General features: G+C 46.3%; 1 protein-coding gene across 1 annotated transcript; it reads right to left on the reverse strand.

Moving 5' to 3' along the window:
* Nucleotides 1-322: 322 nt before the first annotated feature.
* Nucleotides 323-6,914, reverse strand: NKX3-1 (NK3 homeobox 1). Its single transcript, XM_043986548.1, has 2 exons — nucleotides 6,444-6,914; nucleotides 323-4,129 (listed from the first exon to the last, which is right to left on the reverse strand). The coding sequence occupies exons 1-2, from the start codon at nucleotides 6,799-6,801 to the stop codon at nucleotides 3,720-3,722; spliced, it is 768 nt and encodes a 255-aa protein (XP_043842483.1). The 5' UTR covers nucleotides 6,802-6,914; the 3' UTR covers nucleotides 323-3,719.
* Nucleotides 6,915-18,695: the final 11,781 nt, after the last annotated feature.

An 18,695-nucleotide genomic window follows, 5' to 3' on the forward strand; every position in this document is an offset into this window, starting at 1 on the left:
GAGGGGGTCGTTGGGGCAATGAGGGTTAAATGACTTGCCTAGGGTCACACAGCTAGTGTCAAGTGTCTGAGGCCAGTTTTGAACTCAAGTCCTCCTGAATCCAGGGTCAGTGCTTTATCTACTTCGCCGCCTAGCTGCCCCTAACTTTCTCCTTTTACAGGTGAGAAACAAAATTACAGTTCAGGGATGACTCGCTAGAGAGACAAAGATAGTTGAATAAAGGGTCTGATAGGTAGGGATTAGCAGACTCTCCTGAAAATAAAGTTATGCCAACAAAGTTTCGAATAAGGTACTTTATTTTAAAGTAAAAGAAACTCCCACATGTTGCAAAAATATACATAAAATACAATTTTTGTTGGGGGTTAGGTTATTGATTCAAACCACAAACAGTGAGAGATGGTGGTTGGATTGGTGGGCATCGGGAGAAAGAGCCCAAACTCAGTTCTTGAACTGAAATGACACATTTGTTCTTGGGTGAAATTGTCAAGGGCATAGTCCATCTTGCCCACTCTGACACTGTCAAACAGTTTCTACTCATGCATCTCCTTCCCAAGGGAGTTGACCATGACAAATTATTTTTTAAGTTCTTTTTGGAAGCAAAGCTTGTGTTTTCTATTTTGCTTTTGCAACACTTACATCACAGTAAAAAGATGCCCATTTATAAATCTCCATGCTGAGAAAATGAAATTTGGAACAGTGAGGAGAGAATGCATTCCCGAGCGATTAAAGGTTATCTTAAGAGGCAAACAAGCCTGAAAGGGAGTGAGTAATTAAGGCGAATCATCCTGAGATTTCTAGAAGTGGGTCTAAGCTTAATCATGGGTGATGGTGGCATTGCACCAAATTCCGGCACAGAGCCTGGGCTACAGGAGGACAAGCTAGGCCAAATTTTCATAAGCTTACTTCAGCAGTTTTGTCACTGACTGAAAATTAGCCCTTATTAGATGAAGAATGTTAAAAGGTTTTTTGTTTTGTTTTGAGACCAGACAGGAATAGGTAGTGCATTGAAAAGACTTCTAGAGGGCAGGGATCTGGGTAGAAAATTGGCCATCATCCTCCCTTTTCCAGTGCCTCCTCCTCTATGAGGTACCTTAGCAATAGGACATAGACTTAAAGTTAGATGGGACCTTTGAAGTCATCTAGAAGGAGAAACGGAGGCCTTGAGAGAGGTTAAGTGATTTGCCCAAGGTGACATAGATGTAGCAGAGATGGAATTGCTACACAGGTCTCCTGTGTAACAGGATTCCAAGTCCCACTGCCCTAGAGTAAATAGGAAAGTTGTCTCCTGTATTTAAACCTCTTCTTCACTGCATCTGGAAGGTTATTGAGGGATCCCTTTAGGGGCCTCTGTCTAACTAACTAACTAACTAACTAACTAACTAACTAACTAACTAACTAACACCCCTGCCCATGTAACCACTGACTTGCAGGACCTGAGACTTAGAATCTGTTCATTGGTGGTTTTTACAAGGGTTGTCCAATGTCAAAGCGGTTCTCTTGTCTCTCACCAAGCCCACTATTCCTTCCTTCACCTTGCTCGTTGAGTTAAGGTGGGGCAGGGCTACATCTCAGCCCAACTTGTCATCAGATTTTCTTCCACTGCATCCTTTAGTCCTGTTCTCTTAGCTCAACCTCATCGATAACAGGCCATCACTCAGGAGCTTCCCTCACTCAATATGGTTCTTTGATAGGATTTGGATTGAGTAAATTGTTTTAAAGAACAATTTTTTTTTGTTCTTATACTGTAAGATGTCTGTCAACTCTCTCAGATCTTTAATTCACCTGTCATTTTTGTTTTCTCTGAGAGAGGATGAAAGGCAATAGGAATCAGCCTCTTCAGCCAAGCCGAAAGCATGGCTTCTCGATGGAGCTCTGGGGAGGGTGAACCCTGAAGAAAGCCACTTGGCACTCAAAATGAAACTTTGGCAGGAGGCAGAGGTCTGGTTAGACTGTGACAGCTGCATCCTTCACTCTAGGGTTCAGGCAGAATCCCTAGGTTCCCAAGGGAAAATGTCAGCGATGGCTCCTTGAATTCATAATAATAAAACCATCTTACCTTTATCTAACACTGTAGTTTGCAAAGAAATGTGTTTTTTTTTCACCTACGTGGTCTCATTTGATTCCTGCAATAACACTGTGAGGTTAGGCTAGAATAGGTTTTAGTCTCCCCCAATTTACAGATGGAGAAACTGAGGCTTAGAGAGGTTAAAATGGTAGGATTGCTAAGTGGGAAAGCTAGGGATGAAGCCCAGATCTTCTGACTCCTAATTCAGTAACTTTCCACTGCTTCATGATGCCTGCAAAGAGAGGACTTCCTTTCCTTCCCTCTCCCCTACCCCCACCCACTACCACTGCCCTACCGGTAATAAAAGGACTACTTTGACACTGCTCACACCTTCAGTTCCAAGTCATGTTTGTTTAGACAGACCGGCAGTAATTGTCTCATCCTCCATTGGTCTTATTTTTGAAAGAGAAACCCTCTTTAGGAATTCTTAATCTTACCCTCCTCTCCCCCCAGGACTTAGGGATTGATTCTAGAGGGTCTGGGAACTCGGATGATGAAAAAAATCCATTTTTATTTTCACTAATTTCTAACTGAAATTTAAGACTTCTTTCAATGATCTTACAACATGATCTTGAGAAAGGCTTTACCAGACTGCTAATAAGTCTGTGACACAATGGATGTTCAGAATTCCCCCACACACACACACACACCTTTGGAGTGAACCTTTGTTTGACCTTTCCACAATTTTTAATGCAATGTTTTCACCTCTTCCCTCAATCAGAAATCAAGGAAATAGCTAAGATCCTGCCTTGCCTGGCTAGTTCTGAAACTGTCCAGGAGCGGGCCTTCTCCAAGTGCAATGCAACGATCATTTATTAAACCCCTACTGTGTGCTAGGCACTGTAATAGACACTGGAGATACAGAGACAGAAAATTAACTGGGACCTGCCCTCAAGGGACTGACATTCTTCTGTGGGGAAGGGAGGGGGGCACAAAGAGAACCTCAGGCACATTTCGCAGTCCCAAAGAGGCCCAGTGCAGACCCTGTCATAAGGCCCCTCTCTTGGCATAGCTTTTGCTTCTCCTGAGATGCTGCGTTTACACAGGTGACCGAGCTGAAGGAAAAGAACAGACCCTCCCGGAAGCAGAGATGCTGACAGCTCATAAAACAAAGCATGAAGGCACTGTCAAGAGAGCTCAGGAGCTCGAACAGAGTGTGTGTGTTGCGTGTGTGTGTGTTGCGTGTGTGTGTGTTGCGTGTGTGTGTGTGTTGTGTGTGTGTGTGTTGCGTGTGTGTTAGTTAAAGAAAGGTAGTTCAAAGCAAAGACAGTTAAACCGAGAATGGGGAGGGAGTCAGATCCACTTCAGTTTTCAGGCTTTCAAAGTCTGTGGTGGCACCCAGCACTGTCTAATCTGATCCCACTCTGAATGAAAGAGAGTCTTTCTCTATAACATCCCTGGGATGAGAGGGGTGCCCTCGTTTGGTGCCTTGGGTGGCCCTGAGTACCATTTAAATATTAAATATGATGCCTGGTCCCAGCCTTAGTGAACCCACCAGTCCAGGAATGGGGGCTTGCCTGCCGCTGGAAGCCTTTGGCAGGGTGCATGGGCCTCTCTTCGCCTCTCCTGACTCCCCTGCCTCCGGCCCCCTTTTGCTTTCAGAGAACAAAGTGGAAGAAGCAGCGATGGGTTGGGCCCTGGTCACCAGGCAGGGTTACCAGAAGGCTGGACTCCAACCTCCCCAGCAGTAGAGGTAAGGATAGTAGGGGTAGCTGTTATACATGGAGATCAGCGAGGCCCCAGAGAAGTTCTCTTCCTTTAGGCTGGGCAGGGGGGAGTTCTTTTCGAGGTCTCCCAGGTCAGAGGTCAGCTGCTTTCTCTTGGTCTTATAGCGTCTGTTCTGGAACCAGATTTTGACCTGGGTCTCAGTGAGCTTGAGGTTCTTGGCCAGGTGAGCCCGCTCGGGGGCCGACAGATACTTCTGGTGGCTAAACTTCCTCTCCAGCTCAATGACTTGGGTGTGGGAGAAGGCAGCCCGGGACCGTTTGGGTGGCTTCAGGGCTTTGGGGGAGGCAGCCCTGGCAGAGTTTGCACAGTCCAACAGACAGGTCTCCAAGTGTGCATCTGGAACATGGAAGGGAGGAAAGGGGTGGAAGGGGAGGAGAGAAAGTTACATATTAGCAAGGAACAGGACATAATAGCATCTGCCTTATCTCTGCAGAAAGAGAACAGAGTAGGCCACAGTGAATCTGGATACATTTCGGCTTTTTCACATAGCTAAGGAATTTCGTGTGAAGTGTGTGTGTGTGTGTGTGTGTGTGTGTGTGTGTGTGTGTGTGTTGGGGGGGGGTTGGTGACCGATTTATCTAGTTTTCTAATAAGCCTCTGGTAATTATGGCCTGCTTGACTTTGGGAAAGTCATTGCACTTCTTTAAGACACAGTTTGGGGGCAGCTACGTGTGGAAGTGGATTTGACACAACCCTCATTGCCCTCCCCAAGACTCAGTTTGCTCCTTGGTAGCATGCAGGGGTTAGATTTGACATTTCTTTTTTTGCTTGTTTGTTTGTGTTTTTGTTTGTTTGTTTTTGTGGGGCAATGGGGGTTAAGTGACTTGCCCAGGGTCACACAGCTAGTAAGTGTCAAGTGTCTGAGGCTGGATTTGAATTCAAGTCCTCCTGAATCCAGGGCCAGTGCTTTATCCACTGAGCCACCTAGCTGCCCCCCCCATTTGACATTTCTAAGGTCCATTGAACCCCTGAGAGCCCATGTACCCCGCCCCCCCCAGAGGAGTCACATAGAGATCTTTGAAATACTTTGTGGACTCTGGTGGGGACATCCAAGTTACATAGATTAGAGCAGCAACTACCACAAATGGGGGCGGGGGAGACTAGGAACCTGGAAGGGAAAAGGGAGAAGAGATAGTGAGTGCTGCATTTGAAGAGGAGAGATACAAAGGAGGAAAATATACCTAATATGAAAGGAATTAAAAACGGAATAGACCTAATAGACCACCTAGTCTGAAAGATGTGTGGCACAAATGGAAAGGAAGAAGGGACGGGGTTTAAATCTCTTCTCACCTGTGTGACCCTGGGAAAGTCACTTATGTCTCTGAGACTCAGTTTCTTCATCTGCAAAATGAGACTAATAATAGCACCTACCGCCCAGGTTTGTTCTGAGAATCACGTGAGACAGGTAATCAGATCCAAAGCAAAGTGACACATCCGGAGTAGTGGATAAAGGACTGGTTTGGAGCCAGGAAGACCCGAGTTCGAATCCTGCCTTGGATACACATGAGGTCTGTGACCCTGGGCAAGTCATTGAATCTCTTAGTGCCCTAGGCAGCTATCTCTCTAAGACCAAAGATTTCAGAGAAGGTGTTGATGATCTTCATTGAGAGAGGAAGTATTATCCTAGTGAGGTCAGGTGTCTTTGCTATCCCCAGGAGTGATCGTGGATTCAGAATAGCGAATTTAGAGGTCATTAACCCTCTCCCTCCCCAACCCAGTGCTGCAAAACTGGGCACCAGAATGTAATGCAAATAACGGAATAGGGGTGGCATGTGGAGGGAAGCAGAGACCGAACGGAGTCTCTAAGGGACTGGGGTAAGTAACTGTTGGAAGCTGTCTCTTTTACCGCCAACCTCCTTTTTCCAAGAATGCCTTTTAGTTGCCGCCTCTTGAGTGGAGGGAAAAGAAGTCTTCCCTGCACTCGCTTCACAAGTCATTCTCCCGGGAGCGGGCGGGTTGGAAGGATTTAGGAATCTGGGAACAGTAAGGACTCCCCCAAACGCCCTACGCTGTCCTCTTAACTGGCTGGCGGGCCCCAAACTGTGTGCCCCGAAGGAGAGAATCCCCCTCCTAGAAAAGGGGAGGGAGTCGCCTGGGGGGGGGGGTAAGCGCTCGAAAGTCTCCACAGCCCCCGAGAACGACTGGGGGGGTGGGCAAGAAAGTGCTCTAGCGTGCGCCGGCGGGCGAGAGATCGTGGGATCATGGAGCTCAGAGAGGGAAAGGGCCTTAGGGGTTGGCCGGGCCTCGTCCAGGAATGCAGAGGAAGAGGGACAGCGTCCCGACAAAGCCGGGCACCAAAGTCCCAAAGTGCCAGTCGGGCAGAAAGCCCAAGGCGGCCGAGGGGCAGTGGCTTTCCCAGGAGGGCCCTCCCCCCCACCCCCAGCCCCAGGGCAGCCGTGGGAGCAACGATTCTTTAATGCTGCGGGAGCTTAGAGATCACCACTGCCGCCTTCCCTCCCCCCCCCCATTTTACAGAGAAGGAAGACGAGGCTCAGGAAAAGGGGGCGGGAAATGACTTGCCCAAGGTCACAGAGCGGAGGTAGTGGTCGATTCAGGAGGGGAGCACTGGTGTCCTGGCTCCCGACTCTCTAAAAGACGGGATGGGGGACAGGCCCATTGAAGGGCCTTTGGCCCCCGGTCCACCCCTTACCTGGATCTGCCCCCGAGGGAGAGGAGCCCGGCTCGATGCTCCGGTCGACCTCCGCGGGCCTCGCGGGGTGCTGATCCTGGGGCGCCGGGCCGCTCTCGGACCCGGACAAGGAGCCGGGCTCGGCCTCCGGCTGAGGAGCAGGCTCGGGTTCCGGCTCGGGCCCGGGAGCGGGGCTAAGCTTCCCGATGTTGCGCCTCTCCGCCCCGTCCCATAAGATATCCTGGATAAGGAAGGAGGTGAGGGGCTTGGCTGGGGCCAGGGCCGTGCCCCGAGGGCTGCGTGGCGGCGGCGGCTCAGGAGCTCCGGCTGCGGCCCCTCGGAGCCCGGAGGGAGGAGGTGGCTCCTGGGCGCTTAGCATCCTCCAAGAAGGGCAGCTGCTCCTGCTCCTGCTCCGGTCCCTGCCTCTGCCTCAGTTCCGATCCCCCTCTCGTCTTCTTACTAGCCCCCGCCAGCCCTGGCCACCACTTTCGCTTTCTGCCGCTCGGTCTGGTTATATATAGCTCGGAGGGGCGGCCAGGAACCGGGCCCGAAGATCATTGGCCAGCCCAGAGCCTGGCCGCGCCTCCCATTGGCCTCCGGCCTCCTCCAGGTGCTCTCGTTTCGCCCGGGGAAAGCAGGAGCAGGCCTGCGGCGCGCGGGATGGGGGACGGCGGCGTGTAATAGGAGAAGGGGAAGGAACTGATGGAGGGGAGGGAGGATGCTTCTGCTGGGGCTCCCTCTAAGACAGCCCGATCCCTCTGCGCCCTGTCCAGCCTCCCCGCCCCTTCTCCTGCCTAGGGGAGGCAGGGAGCGCTTTGCTCCAGGCCCTCAACAGTCTTCCTCTCTGGCTTTCTAACTTGTCCCTCCTTCACTCCTTCTCTGCCTGTACTGGAGAGTAAATGTCCCGAATCCACGTTTCCCCGGGGAATGTCTCTTCTTTGCTTTCGAGGGTCCCATAAGACCCCGAAGCCGCGCCACTCCAGTGCCTATCCTGAGGCTGGACCACAGCTGAAGAGCCACTGCGCTCAGCCCTGTAGGCCGCACTTCAGGAAGAATACTCCCCAACCAGAGTCCGAACTAGAGAAAAGCGTGATGAAGGACCTCAGGGCCCTGCCACATGACGACAGCTCCCAGGAACTGGACACGATTTACCTGGAGAAAAGGAGGAGGAGGTGTCAGAAGCGGAAATGGGAGACAGAGTGGTCTTCAAGTGTCTTAAGATCTGTTGCCTGGAGGAAGGGTTAGATTTGTTCCACTTGGCTCCAGAGAGCAGAAAGGGAACAGCGAGGGGAAGTTGCAGCTGATTCAATTTTGTTAGTTATTATTAAGCAACTGCTGTGTACTAGCCGCTGTGCTGGGCGGATGGGCAGCTAGCCTCAGGGCAGGGAGACTTGGGTTCAAGTACTACTTCTGCTTAAGGGACCCTGGGTAAGTTGCCTAACCTCTTCTAACTCTAGGCCAAAGCTGCTGCCTCTTTTTTTTTTTCTTGGCGCGGGGCAATGAGGGTTAAGTGACTTTAAGTTGAGGGCCGGTGCTTTATCCACTGCGCCATCTAGCTGCCCCTAGGCCAAAGCTTCTTAAACAGTGGGTCGTGACCCTATATGGGGTGGCTAAATGTGGGGTTCCTGAAGAATTTGGCAGTAAAAGTTTGATTTTTATACCTATTTTATATACGTATGTACCCCGGGTCACAAACAATTTCTGAGGAGAAAAAGAGTCGGGAGTGGAAAAAGTTTAAGAAGCCCTGCTCTAGGCAATTCTCAACATTTACATCGCAACCTGTATTGGTGGAAGGAAATCCAGGTTCAGGCCCTAATTCCTTATTATGTGCATTTACTATCCTGGCATTTCTAGAGTGTGTACTGTGTGCCAGGCATTGTGCCAAGCAGATCCTCCAGATGAGCCCTGGGAGGAAGATGCTATTATTATCTCCATTTTCTAGGTGAGGAAATGGAGGCAAACAGAGGCTGAGTGATTTGCCCAGGGTCACCCAGCCCATCTCCCCACATCCAAGTCCACCTTGCTATCTATTACTAATGCCTAGGGCCTTGTTGACTCCAGACCTAATGCGAACACATGAAACAAAAATTAAAGAGTTAAGCAACTGGCCCTGGATCCAGGAGGACCTGAGTTCAAATCTACCCTCAGACACTTAACACTAGTTGTGTGTCCCTGGGCAAGTCACTTAACCCTCCTTGTCCTGGAAAAAAAAAAGAGCCACTCCTCTCAGGGAATTTACATTCTCAAGCATTTATTGAGTGCCTCCTATGTGCCAGGCAGGGCGCACCTAGCACAGAAAAGCAAAAACAGCCTCTGCTTCCTGGAGCTCACCGTCCAATGGGGATGGCCTGATGGAACAACAATGGCTCAGTCAGATCTTTACAGGAGAAATGGGAGGTAACATCAGAGGAAAAGCAGAGTAAATACAAGAGAAGCCGAGAAGGAGATGGGGACATGGGGCTGGGGGGAGGGGAGGAAGGGAGATAGGGAAGGCTTCTCCTACGAAGTGGCAGGAGAATCTTTAGACTCCATGGAGGGAAGAATTGGGACCATCTAACGGTGCAATGGTCTTCATTTGGAAGTGGTGGGTGGGCTCCCCCTCTCTAGAGGCCTTGGTTTGTTTTGTGTTGAGAGGGTGCCTGTTCAGGTAAAGGTAGGACTAAGTGACTTCTGAGGTCCTTTCTAATTCGGAGATTTAGGGATTCATTAAGCTCACCCAGGGATGGATGCTTTAAATGCAGTCACAGACCTTAGTGCACTGAGGACCAAGTCCTCCCACTCGCCTCCCTTCCCCAGGCTGGGAGAGGAATCCATTTGTCCCCCCCGCCTCTTCCCCCCCCCCCAAATTCATTCTATAGCTGGCAAGTGTTTTGACTCATTGGCTCTGCATGGAATTAGAGTTACAAACTGTCCTCAACCCCAAGGTACTGAACAGCTTTTTTCTGTTGGTAGGGTTGGCTCTGGAAACAACAGCTCAAATTTGTACGGTGCTTACTATGTGCTAAGCGATTTACAATGATAATCTCTTTAGATGCTGCCAACAGCTCTGGGAGATAGGCGTTATGATTATCACCCCCATTCGACTGACGAGGGAACCGAGGCATACAGCTGAAATGATTAGCCCAGGGTCACATAGCTAATGCATGTCTGATTTGAACTTGAGTCTTACTGACTCCAGAACCTGGGATCAATTCACTGTGCCACCTAGTGCAATGGAGATTGGTGAAGGAAGGAAATAACTATTTAATAAAAGCCCCTGTTCTGTGTCAGGCCCTGTGCTAAGTGCTGTATAAATATACAATTGGTTCAGAAGAAAAGTAAGTGAGGATGGTTTCCCTGAGAGGTAAGTGACTGGGGAAACCCCTGTGAAAATCTGAAATAAAGTCTAGAGACCTTATCCTAGGAGTCCCAGCCCTCTGTGATTCTACCCATCTAACCTCACCTCTTGTGCTTTAAGAAGGCCTGGGAGAGGGGCAGCTAGGTGGCGAAGTGGATAGAGCACCAGCCCTGGAGTCAGGTAAGATCATTCCACGTAATGTCCTCTTTTTTGTGGAACCAGTATTAACTTTGGTCAGGTATACTTTGTCTCATGACTCACTCTTCCTCACCTGCCAGGCTGCTGTTTTCATTGATTCCCACACTTGGCAGGCTCATTTCTACTTCCCAGTATATTGGGAAGGTCCTTCCTCTCTTTTTCACATATTCAATTTATTCTCTCTGTCTCTTTCTCCGTTTTTCTGTCTCTCTCTGTGTCTCTGTGTCTCTCTGTCTCTGTCTGTCTCTCTTTCTAGGCTCAGGTCAAGTATTAATACTCCTGGAAGTTTGCTTTCATTATTCTAGGCTGCCAGTGAAGGCAGTTCACCTGCTGGGTAAGAGTACTATGACAAGATAACAGTTTGATTAAAAAAAAGATCTAGGGATCCTAATAGACAGCAAGCCCAAAGTGAAACAACACAGTGTGGCATGGCAGTTAAAAAAGCCAAAGTGGGGGCAGCTAGGTGGTGCAGTGGATAGAGCACTGGCCCTGGAGTCAGGAGGACCCAAGTTCAAATCCAGCCTCAGACACTTAACACTTACTAGCAGTGTGACCCTGGGCAAGTCACTTAACCCCAATTGCCTCACTAAAAAACCAAAAACCAAACCAAAACAAAAAAGAAAGCCAACGTGCCTTGGGATGCATTAAGAGAGGACTAATGCCCAAGATTTAGGGAAATGACAGTATTGTTATCCTCTGTCCTCATCAGATTACACTAGAACAGTTCTGGGGCACTACCCTTTAGGGAGAACATTGATAAGCTGGAGGGTGTCCAGAGGAGGGGAACATGGATCGGGAGCAAACTGGAGAATATGTCAAACCGGAACAGTTGAAGAGGTGAGGAATAATTACCCAGGAAAGTGAAGACTCCGGAGGGACTTTGGCAGCTGCCATTAAGTGCTTGAAGGGCTGTCTGTGGAAGAGTCGTTAGAATTGTTTTGTTTGGCCCCTAAGGGCAGAACGAAGGCAGGGAGGGAGTAGTAAAAGTGGCAGAGGCACATTGGAGCTTTGGGTATCTGGTGGGGGGAGGGAATTCCTCAGCAGCAGCGCTGTTCCTAAGTGGCTGCCCCCTCATTGCAGATCCCTAAGCACACTCTGGATAGTCACTTGTCAGAGTTATTCTAAGGGGGGAGGGTCTTGTTCAGGCAAAGGTCAGGCCTGCTGGTCTCTGGGGGCCCTGTTACCTCGGAGATTCAGGGATTTGGGAATGCTGGGATACTGAGGCTGGGTGATTTGGAGGTTTCCTGATCACATCTGTTTTTAAAACCCTCAAGTCCTTAATGTTATTGTTTCCCCTTCCTGATGAGCAAGCTGTCTCCTGCTCCTTGAGGACCCCTCCTCTCCCGTCTGTCACAGGACGACAAAGAGGTCAATTCAAATGCCTGGGGAAGGGCCTGCCTCAGACACATGCAGAGAAGGTGATGTGATTTGTGGGCTCTGCTCTGGCTGATGGGTTTCTGTGCTGCAAGTGATCTCCCCCCACTGGCCTGTCTTGGTGCCTGCAATTCCACGATTACAGATTTGTTTCTTTATACAAAGGCACAGCTTCCCGGTTAAAACGCAGATATCCCTGGGAAGGAGAAGACATCAATCCTTGTTTCATAGACGTTAACAATATAATATGAATGCATAAATAAACTCCCTTTCACCTAAGCAGACAAAAGATTTGATTGAGAGGGGGAGGCAGTACTTAAAGAAGACTGAAATCTGGGTCCTGCTCTCACCTCTGCAACTAACTAGATATGTCACTTCAGGTAAGTAATCTCATCTCTCTCCATGTCTCAGTTCCCACTTATATCCAATGAAAGAGTTGGATAAATGGTCATTCACGTCCTTTCTTGTTCTGTGATTTGGGGTCTAGAACAAGTGTGAAAGGGGACAGGGGGAATGAGACAGGAAGGTGGAGAAGGGTATGAACTGAGCCCATAGAAATAGGAGTTGTTGATAGTTTGTATATATGTGTATGTATGGTTATATAGAAAATATATCATAAACACAAATTATAAAAGATTTCATAGAAATCATGTATTTATATTAAAAATAATAGATTTAGACCGAACAGTATCTTAGGGTTCATTTAGTCCAATATCCTAATTTAAAAAAAAATTCTCTTACTAGTCCAGTGACCGTGTGGTCTACTGGATAGGTGTGGACGTGGAATCAGGAAGACCTGTATTCAGATCTTTCTTCCGATACTTCCTGTGTTAATCACGGGCAATTTTCCCTTTCTTTACCTAATGTATATTATTCCCCTTCACTAACTTTATGTTCCGAAATGGACTATTTGCTGTTCCCTACCTCCTTGTTTTTCCAGAGGCTGTTTCCCGTATTTGGCATGCCCTCCCTCATCACTTCTGCCTCCTTGAATCAGCTTCCTTCATTGTTCAATTCTAATGTCACCTTCTACAGGAAGCTTATCCTGATTCTTCCAGGTGCTAGTGCCAAATCCTGAAAATTACTTTTTATATGGTCTGTATTTTATTTTCTATGAACATATTTTCCCTTTCTCCCAATAGAATATAATTTCCACTGGCTATTTCATTTAGGATTTGGCAGTACTTAATAAACAGACAGATAAATAATTTAAAAATTAACTAACTAAATAAATTGATAAATGCTTATTAAATGAGTGAAGTTCCCTCACTTCAGTCTCCACATCTCTAAAATGGGGATGATCATAATGTTAGTCCTTATCTCACAGGATTGGTGGGAGGTGCGAGTGCATGCAAAGAATTCTGCAAACTTTAAGGTGTGATAGAGATATCAGTTCTTATTATTCCAGTGTCTGTCTTTCCTGTATGGTTCCGTGTTCTCTCTTCCTTCCTTCCCCTGCTCCCTACTCAGTTTAAGGTGCTGTAGACACCAGATTTCTGAAAGCTGAGAAAGCCTCCCTCCCTCTACCTCCAGTCTTAAGCTGTGCCCACCCCCACACCCCCTCGCCAGTTCTAAAACTGTTTATGCCAACTTCCTTTGCAGCCCTTTTGGCCCAGAGAAGGGGGATTAGGGTTTTGGGAACCTTCAGTAGCAGATAATAATTCACCCTCATTATCCTCTTCATCAGGCCTTATCATCCAAGAAAAGCAGTTGGAAAAGATTTATGAAGCAATAGGAGCCCAAGAGTATTTTGCTAACGGTGCCCCCTTTCACCCCAAGGCCCCGGGTTTCTGGAGAGCCAGTTAGCTCCTGGGCCTGGCCTCTGCTGGAGATTTCTCTGTGCACTCACTGGGTGGCCCGTGCAGCAAAGACCTTCCCCCTCCCCGTCTGTTGAACAGCTTAGTGGAGACCCTCACCTGGAAGACGCATCGGGGCTGTTTGTCTAACGGAGTAGGTGCTGACCTTCCCATACTGTTCTGGCTGCTGGGGCAACTTGAGATCTTCCCTGCCTCCCCCTCTCCTTCCATTCTTTCACCCCCTCTCTTTCCCTCTCTCCTCATACACATGAAAAATGCTAGAATGCTTGGCTTCTGGGTGTCCTGAGATGGCAGGATCTAGTGTGGCAGGAGATCCCAGACAACGGTGATAGCTAGCATTTCTATAACCGTTTAAGAAAGGGCTTGACAGGCAGATTTTAATTTCATCCTTACAACAAGGTAAGATGCTACTATCCTAATTTTAAAGATGGGGAAACTGAGGTAACTGAAGTTGAAGAGGGAAGTGATTAGCATAGGGTCACATAGCTAAGTAAGTATGTGATGGATGATTTGAACTCTGGTCATCCTGAGTCAGATGGATGGATAGAGCACTAGAATTCTCAGGAAGCATTCTTTGTTCTGGAGTCAAGAGCCTAAGAATTTCCAAATACCCCCCCCATTGTCTTGCTACTAAATAATACCTACTCGTGCTTATAGAAGATGTTGTGACTTGGTGGGGTGGAAAGAACCCTGGATGGAGGCTGGCTGAACACTAGGGTATAGGAATATTTTGGTGCTGCAAGAAAGAATATAAAAATCTATATGGAAACATGAAAAGATTTGCATCAGTTGATGCAGGATGAAGTCCTGAGAACTAGGAGAACAATTTAAACAGGAATGACAATATAGTAAAGGAAAACAATGTTGCAAGACATTAGAACTGAGATCAATGCAGTGGCTAAAACTGGCTTTGGACAGTGAAAAATAACCCCTCCTCTGGGCAGAGAGGTGGTCAGTTATAGATTTGAAATGAGATATATGTTGTTAATTTTTTTTAAATGCTAATGTATGTATTTGTTTTGTTTAAATGTACTTTGTTAAAAGGGAAGATCTTTTTTTGGGGGAGGGACAGAGAATGGTCATTAGTAAATGACAACAATCTACACAAGCAATAAATGAAATATTTATTTGTTTAAAATGAAGACGTGAAAGAGTGGATTTGAGTTCTGGCTCTATCATCTGCTGCCTGTTGATGATGGGCAAATCACTTAACCCATCTGAGATTCAGTTTCTTCCACCATAAAATGGGGAATGATCAACCAAGAGTTGTATTTATTTTCTTTATATTATGCACACACACCCATATTTATTTTTAGATGTAGTTTTTATCTTAGCACTAGAAGTAAGGTGGTACCATTAGGATGGTGGTACAATGAATAGTGTACAGAAATTGGTATCAGCAAGACCTAGATTCCAATCCTACCTCAACACTTTTTAGCTTTGTGACCCTGTGCAAGTTAACTTCTCTGGCCTTCAATTTTCTCTTTCTCCTTCTCCTCCTCCTTATCATCATCATTTTGGTGAGGCAATTGGGGTTAAATGACTTGCCCAGGGTCACCAGCTGGTAAGTGTCAAGTGTCCGAGGCCGGATTTGAACTCAGGCCTTCCTGATTCCAGGGCTGTTGCTCTATCCACTGCACCACCTAACTGCCCCAATTTGCACATCTTTAAAATTGATATAATATTTATCTCGTTTTATAAATCTTACAATGATATAATACTAATAAAGTACTTCATAAATAGTTTTATTTGTATTTATTTATTCATCCATCCATTCATTCACTTATTTATTTTCATAAATCTTAAGATCATATATAAAGGACAGCTATTATTTTTCAACATTTGTTTTTATAAGACTTTTAGTTTCAAATTTTTCTCCCTCCCTCCTCTCCCTCATCCCCAAGACAGCAAGTAATCTGATATAGGTTATATATGTACAATCACATTAAACATATTTCTGCATTAAGGCCAGCTATTATTATTATTAGAAAACCCTAGGAATTATATCATTTTTTGTGATTGTATCTTCATCACCTAGCACACTTCTTAGCACATAGAAGCTTACTTAATGAATGTTTGCTGATTGAATAAGCCTTTATTAATTCCTTACAAAGAGTCAGGCACTGTGCTAGGCACTAGGGTTACAAATTCAGAAATGAGACTGTCCCTGTCTTCATACCTGCCTCCTAGGGCTGGTTAGAGGAAAGGATTGTTTTAAAGTTTTTGGTTGTTTCTCTTATTTTTCAGTTCACACTCAAGGTATGAATAAAAGTGTCTTCTCATTAAAAATTAGGTAGCTTGATGCTTTGTCCTGTTGCTTTTATTTTTTTTAACTTTCTTCAATGAATTAAAAAGCTATTTCTTTCATGTTTTCTTCCCCAACTGAAAAAAGAAAAGAAAACCCTTGTAAAGCATATGCATAGTCAAGCAAGACAACCCCCCCCCCATAGAGTCTATGTGCCAAAAAACATACACCTCAATCTGTATTGAGTCTATCCCCTCTTGGTCAGAAGGTAGACAGAATGTTTTATCTCGGGTCCAAATGAATTGCGGTTGATCATTGAGTTTGGCAGAGTTCTTAAGTCCAGGAAAGTACCTTGTATAAAACGCTGCAGAAATTAGATCCAATCTTAAATCTTTAGGCAAGGAGTGACAGATTGACTGGGATGCTGTAGATGAGTCACTTTAAGATGATAGGATGTCAGAGAGAGAAAGGACCCTTAAAGACCAGCTGATCCAACTGCCCCCTTTACAGGTGAGAAGGAGTGTGAGGTCCAGACCTTGGACAGCTTACTCGAGGGCACAGACAAATAAGTAGCTGTACAGCAGTTAATGGGATTGGAGCTGAAAGAAATCACAAAGGGGGCAGCTAGGTGGTGCAGTGGATAAAGCACTGGTCCTGGATTCGGGAAACCCGAATCCAAATCTGTCCTCAGACACTTGACACTTAATAACTGTGTGACCCTGGACAAGTCACTTAACCCTCATTGCCTCGCAAAAAAAAAAAAGAAAGGAAAAAAGAAATCACAAAGGTCTTCCAGTTCAGCCCCTTCACTTTACAGATGAGGAAATGGTGTCTTAGACAGGTGAAGGAGCATCTTACCTTCTTGTAAGGGAGAAATTAAAAGCTGCCTGTCAAGCCCTTTCTTAAAGGGTTATATAAATTGGCAGTTATAGTATCTAGATGCCATAATGGGTAGAGTGTTGGACAGAGAGTCACAAAACCCTGAGCTGGAATTCTGCCTCAGGCACTTGCTAGCCTTGTCAGTCTGAGCAAGTCACATAATCTTTGTCAGCAACCTATTTCCTCATCTGTAAAATGGAGATAATATAGCACCTGCCTCATAGAGTTATGAGGCTCAAATAAGAGTGCACGTGAAGGGTTTTGTAAACCTTAAAGCACCATGTTGACGATGACAACATCACCAACACCACCGCCATTACAATTATTGTCATCGCTATCACCATTATCATTATCATCATTAGTATGACCATCATCTTCATCACCAACCATCCTGAGCAGCTAAGTAAAGGCCACATTCAGACTGCCTCTGCAGATGGGGGACCCCAGATGCAGGGCAAAGAGGAAATGGGTTTTGCCCAAAAGCCAATTAAAAATATGAAAGTGATTGTGAGAGTCAAATTCTTCTAGATCTGAAAAGGGCTTGGATAAAGCTCATTATGCAGTTTGAAGAAATCTTCAAAGTTAATGGAAATCCTTTGGATTACTAATTTTGGAATAAGAACACTGAGACATAGTGCCTTGAGCCAAGACCCCTCTCTTCCTGTCTGCCTTGACCAAAGTAAAATATACCATGGCCTGCAGTGGTGTGGGGGAGGAGAGAGAGAGTAAACTGCCTGATGGACAGGGTGGGTACTGATCATTCTTGATGACTATCTCTGTGGCCCAGGAATAGCAATTTGGCTCCATCAGGGGCTGGGGAAGAGAAGGAGGGTGGGAAAAAGAACTGAGAGCAATGAAGGGGAGAAGGAGGGGGCATGGGACTTCATCCTATTACCAGATTCTCAAACCCCCACTGTTTCAGAATCTCAGAGTGAACTACAGATGGTTCATGTAAAGACAACCAATTTAGGGCAATAAGCTCTTAAATGAGGTCTGTGTGAAATGGCCACTCCAGACTAAAAATACACAGGGCACAAATAGGCAGAGACTGGCATCCAGTGGGTCTGTGTTCGATCTTATCCAGCTCTGACTGGAGACCTGCCCTTAAGAGAGACTTGAAAGTTTCCTGAGAGATTCAAGAGGAATCATACTTGAAATCTGCCCACATGGCCAAGTGTGTGCTGGGGGAATAACAAGGTCACAGGCTGTTGGCACTGAAGGGATCTATTTAACACAACCCCCTCTTCATCCAACAGTTCTGCCAAAAGGCTGTCTTGTTTTTCCCTAAACTCAACATTCCTCCATCCCTTCATACCAGCTGAGAAGCAATCAACAATCATTGATTAAGCACCTTATGTGTGGCAGGTGTTGGGGGTACACAGATAAACGTGAGGGTTAGGCTTCATTGAGTCTACCTGTCAATTATCCCACACCCCACTTACTGTAACTACTTTAACCAGGTTCAAGCATCTCTCCTGAATCAATGATCAAGGGCAGTGGAGTGGATGGGGATAGTCCTTGGTTAACTTAGGAGTGAAGGCCTCTGTTTGGCTTCAAAGCCTTTCATAACCTTCCCATTCCAGTCTTCTTATAGGATCCAACCCCTTCTTCTTCTTCTTTTTTTTTTTTTTGTGAGGCAATTGGGGCTAAGTGACTTGCCCAGGGTCACACAGCTAGTAAGTGTTAAGTGTCTGAGGCTGGATTTGAACTCAGGTCCTCCTGAATCCAGGGCCAGTGCTCTATCCACTGCACCACCTAGCTGCCCCTATAGCAATCCCTATAGGATCCAACCCTATAGCAATCCCTATAGGATCCAACCCCTTCTTCACGTATTCTTTGATCCAGTGATCCAGGCCTCCTTACTGTTCCTTGAACAAGAAGGGGAGGGGGAGACAAACATTTATATGGTACCTCCTGTGAACCAGGCACTTTACAAATATTATCTCATTTGATCCTCATAATAACCCTGGGAAATACCTGCTGTTATTTCCCACATTTTACAATTAAGGAAACTGAAACAAACAAAGGTTAAGTGATTTGCTCAGGATCCCACAGCTAATAAGTGTCCAAAACTGGATTTGAACTCAGGTCTTTCTGACTCTAGACCAAGTGCATATCCACCGCATGAATTCTATCTACCAACTCTGGATATTTTCACTTGTTGCTTCCCCCCCCCCCATACCTAGAATTCTCTCTTCTTGTCTCCACATCCTGCCTCCCTGACTTCCTCCAAGTCAAACTTAAAATCCCACCCTCTATAGAAAACCCTTCCCAACCTCTTTAAATTCCAATGCCTTTTCTCTATTGATTATCTCCCATTTATCCTTTTCACATCTTTCTTGTAAATAACTGTTTTAAAGTTTATCTCCTCATTTGATTGTGAACTCCTTGAGAGTGGGGGCTATATTTTCCCTTTCTTTGTA

Source organism: Dromiciops gliroides, chromosome 2, assembly GCF_019393635.1.
Source record: "Dromiciops gliroides isolate mDroGli1 chromosome 2, mDroGli1.pri, whole genome shotgun sequence".
NCBI lineage: Eukaryota > Metazoa > Chordata > Mammalia > Microbiotheria > Microbiotheriidae > Dromiciops > Dromiciops gliroides.

Excerpts from the sequence above, each read along its gene's own strand:
- NKX3-1 (XM_043986548.1), bottom strand. The coding sequence starts at position 6,801 with ATGCTAAGCGCCCAGGAGCCACCTCCTCCCTCCGGGCTCCGAGGGGCC. Across the intron at positions 4,130-6,443 it reads TCCCTCGGGGGCAGATCCAG|ATGCACACTTGGAGACCTGT; the intron begins GTAAGGGGTGGA and ends TCCATGTTCCAG.